At 38.6% G+C, this 4243-nt stretch overlaps 1 protein-coding gene across 2 annotated transcripts; it reads left to right on the plus strand.

The window, feature by feature from the left end:
- Positions 1 to 1643: 1643 nt before the first annotated feature.
- LOC104427686 (LOB domain-containing protein 29) lies at positions 1644 to 4018 on the plus strand. 2 transcript variants are annotated; one of them, XR_721920.3, is made up of 3 exons: positions 1644 to 1959; positions 2072 to 2710; positions 3707 to 4018. XR_721920.3 is itself a non-coding variant. In XM_010040745.3 (3 exons), the coding sequence occupies exons 1-2, from the start codon at positions 1681 to 1683 to the stop codon at positions 2501 to 2503; spliced, it is 711 nt and encodes a 236-aa protein (XP_010039047.1). In that variant the 5' UTR covers positions 1644 to 1680; the 3' UTR covers positions 2504 to 2524; positions 3707 to 4018. The 2 variants fall into 2 exon arrangements, 1 of the variants encoding a protein (XP_010039047.1); XM_010040745.3 differs by having other exon boundaries at positions 2072 to 2524.
- The last annotated feature ends 225 nt before the right edge of the window (positions 4019 to 4243 follow it).

Genomic DNA, 4243 nt, shown 5'->3' on the forward strand with positions numbered 1-4243 from the left:
ATTGTCGGGTGCACATCTGGAATTTAGATGGATTTAGTGTAAGTTAGTGTAAGTTAACTGCCAATAAGTGACACTGAACTAGAAAACGAGAAGGGCTTCCTACGGTACACCTTAAAAAAGCTTATAACAGGGCAAAAGGGATACGGGAAATTGAACTCGGAACCGCTAAATAACTCTAGTATTAGCTACGAGTTGAGTGCACATCTATTTTTGCTAAAACCTTAAAATGTCAGAAACGGAGCCTATATAGACACCTACGTTCATGATTCGAAAGCAGGGTATTTTCTATGGATCATATGAAGAATTTACTTGATATCTATACGAGTATAAGACTTTCGTTGTGTTTTCTAAATTCAGTCAGTGGTTTCTGAACTCGAAATAAGAAAGAACGATGACAAAAGCAAATGTTCATTTCGTCAAACGACTACTGGAGCCGTTAGAAACCGGCCAAGCCCAAGGACGGCCATTGGGGAAATATCAAAAGAAAATTTCCAAAAAAGAAAAAGAAAGAAGAATTAAATACTGGAAATGTCGAGGAGCCTCAAAATTCGTGACCAGGAAATGCGAGGATGCTATTAAGGACAAATTGGTTTGTGAACTCCGATATCTTGCTTTCGGAAAGATTCCACTTCATTAGTCCGCCATTTATTTTAGGGACGTGCGATAGATATAGTAGAACCTACGACCCTGTAAAAGCTCACATTCTTTTTAGTAGGTCAGAGTGAGTATTCGACAATACATTATAAGTCTCCCCTTTTGGAAATGATTATATCTTCCTCCATCTCTGTCCGGTGGAAATTTCCTTCAATCATGCGTTTAGTTGGTAGATTACAAGTCGTGTAACCTAAATTTAAGTAAATATAAATCCGGTGTTGTCCGTGTTTGTAACCTAACAATCGGAAAACTGATCGAAGGATTCATTCAGATAAAGAATGGTGAATAACATGATTCAATACTTACCTTGGAACCAACATGCTTCTAATTAGTAAATGACCACGGAGAAAAAAAAAAAACCTTCTATTTTGTCCTGTCGTATATGGTGCAAATGACAAAACTTGATCAAGAAATTAAATAAATGTTAGGGGAATTTCGTTCCAAAGACATATTGTTCCAAAATTGTCCTTCAACTACAATTTTCACATGTGATATCAATGGGCAGTATTTATGGAATCTCAAGGAACCTAGGTCAAAAATATGTTATGGTAACTACCAGAAAAATGAAGCTTTACCCCCAAATGGCCAAGAGACATACGAAAAAAAGAGCTCCATAGTTGATGAACCCAATCATCAAGCAAAATGGGCAATTGGGTTCGGTTTATGTTCAGCTCTTTTGTCGTTTAAGGCTGCACCTATACCCAATAACATATGGCAACAGATTTATGGTATAATTTAATTAGGACGGAGGAGGATGAAAGGGATTTTCTATTTTTTAATAACTATAAAGTGCTAAATAAATGAAATCTGCAGCCCATTAAGACGACAAAACGGTATTTAATATTCATTAAAATATACACCCCCGCCTCTTCCTCAAGTGTTTATAAACTATGGCGATTAATGCCTCCTTCCCAAAAGCTAAAGAGCTAAGCGAAGAAAAAATCAGTGGATCCTTCCCCCTCTCCCCCAGAAGAAAACCCCCTCAAAAAAAAAAAAAAAAAAAAAAAAAAAAAACAAGGATCAACCATGACTGGTTCTGGTTCTCCTTGTGGCGCTTGCAAGTTCTTGAGGAGGAAATGCGTGAGAGGCTGCGTCTTTGCTCCATATTTTTGCCACGAGCAAGGTGCGACGCATTTCGCGGCCATTCACAAGGTCTTTGGCGCAAGCAACGTGTCAAAGCTCCTGGCAAACCTCCCCGTGAGTGATCGGTGCGAGGCCGCCGTGACCATCTCGTATGAGGCTCAGGCGCGGCTGCAGGACCCCATTTATGGATGCGTCTCGCACATCTTTGCGCTCCAACAACAGGTTGCTTATATAATGTGACGATGTGCATATAATTGCAACCCATACTCTGATTTGATGAGCAAAAACCCTATTTTTAGTGGGTTCATGATTTTCTTGATCACGACCCTTGCAGGTATTCAATTTGCAAGCGCAATTGGCTTCTCTGAAGGAGCAAGCTACTCAAAGCCTTTGTGCTCCCTCTTCCACGAGAGGGAGCCTTAACGAGAAATATTCTGGAAATAAGGTCATCTCGAACCAAGCCCTTGACGTGCAAAGTTGGTTGCACATGGCAAATCCAAATAATTTGCCTCATCAGTTCAGTTTAGATAGCATGAGCAATGTGAACGCAATGCCTTACTATGACAATGGGTCGATGGATTCAAGCTCTGCAGGGAACAATTATGACAATTCACTTGTCCTAGAAGAGAACATCTCCTTTGGGAGCTTAGAAGAGGCTTCTGGTGGTTCGATCTCTTCAATGGATATGCAAACAAGCAACAGGCAGTGGAGTTTCCGGGACGGTGATGACCTCCACTCCTTCACGTATGGGTACATTCACCATTAGCAAGGCGTCAGCGAGCATTTGGTGAGAGATGAAATTCAGTCGAAGATGATCACCATTTGTTCATTTTTTTTAGATGCTGCTTGGCTATAAGCTGAGAAGAAAACCCTAGAAATGCTCATGCACAGTTCGAAACCCCATTTAAAGCCATCTACTGTTGTTTGTTCTTGTTCGACATAATCCAACAATATTCAGTGGACTAAAGGAAAGGTAAATTTTCTAAAACTAAAGCAGATCCATCATCTGGGATGATTATAATGGTTTTGTGTTTTTTTTCACTAATAATATGATTCACTAATGACCTAAATTCATGACCTAGGAAAAAAAAACAGATGCATAGGTTAACTTTTTCTGCGAGACTTTCCCTTCCCTACAACCCTGAAAGTTTTAAGAATGATCAAGTGTAATCTGATTAGGTCTTCTTTGGAACTTAATGGAAAGAGGTACCTACGATACCCTGAACAATCAAAGGTCAGAGACCTTGAGAAAAGGTGACTTTCGAGGCATATCTAGCACAAAAACTCTCCGGATATTATTTTAAAACTTTGGGATAATTTGCACTTCACTATATATCTTACCTCACTCAATCCCACTATATAGCAAGCCGGTATCATCAGATTGATCAAATTCCTACATTACAGAGGACAGCATGCCATTGAGACCACAACACGTTGCAAAGGATGGTCAAAATAGCAAAATGAGGGGAAAAAAGTATAGATATCTGTTTTTTTGGTTGGTCTCATCAACGGATGGGTGTAATAAGTAGCAGCATCAGTTTCCAGAACAAAATATATTGATCTACAAGAGTGCATACTCTTTTTTGAGCATGAAAGCACTGGTTTATCTTTTAATGTCTTGTTTCTGGAGTTCGAAGAAAACAAGTATTGGTACATGTCTGTGCTTTTGGTTACCATTGAAGTCCAGTAACATCTGAATTTCCTAGGATTGAGTAAAGTAGAGGAAACATTGTGATAAACCACTCTTTCAGGCATTGTTGTGAATATATCCTTTCTAGATAGGTTAGTATAGCTATAGGTGATCTTTCTCATAACAAGTAATTGAGGAAATGCGGTGCATGGATTCTTCTAAAGACACAAAACTTCGATTCATCTAGTGAATTGCCATATGCATGACTCTCAATGGTTTTCTTGGTTTATTACGAAGTGCAAAACAATTTCTAAAACCTCTTCTTTCTTCTTTTTTCAGGTGTGGCCTCATCTTTTTCCAAAGTAATATCCTTGTAAAGGAGATTAATGAATTCCTGGGCGGAAAGCTTCCCCTCGCATCTGGTAGTCCACTGATTTGGTTAGGTAACTAGATATTATAGAACATATTGTAATGGCAATAGCCATAGCAGCTTCAGATTGCACATAACAATCATGCCTTGGGTTTCTCGAGCATTCACGTTGAAAATAATATAAGGTTGATTGCCCTCTGGATGCAAGAAACAATAGATTAATGTACTATTTCCTGTACTATATTATACACCATTATCAGAATTATTATCTTGTCTTGGATTGTGCCATGTCTCTCTTGCTTCTGATCTCGAGGATCAATAGGAAACAAAACTTGCAAATTGCATTTTATGTTTGCTGCTAATTGCTTACAATGATTCAGACAAAAAAAGAGTTTTACCATGAAGATATATCTTACGCAGAGAACCATAAATTTGGTAGATTCTTTATATTTGCAGCTGTTCATTTGAGCTGAAAGATTCCACAATGTTAATATGGGATGATATTG

The sequence above is a fragment of the Eucalyptus grandis genome, chromosome 2, assembly GCF_016545825.1.
Source record: "Eucalyptus grandis isolate ANBG69807.140 chromosome 2, ASM1654582v1, whole genome shotgun sequence".
In the NCBI taxonomy this organism is placed as follows: domain Eukaryota; kingdom Viridiplantae; phylum Streptophyta; class Magnoliopsida; order Myrtales; family Myrtaceae; genus Eucalyptus; species Eucalyptus grandis.

Bases quoted from the DNA above. Each gene is read 5' to 3' on its own strand.
- LOC104427686 (XM_010040745.3), top strand. From the start codon at position 1,681: ATGACTGGTTCTGGTTCTCCTTGTGGCGCTTGCAAGTTCTTGAGGAGG. The intron at 1,960-2,071 runs GTTGCTTATATA...CGACCCTTGCAG, and splicing joins TCTTTGCGCTCCAACAACAG to GTATTCAATTTGCAAGCGCA.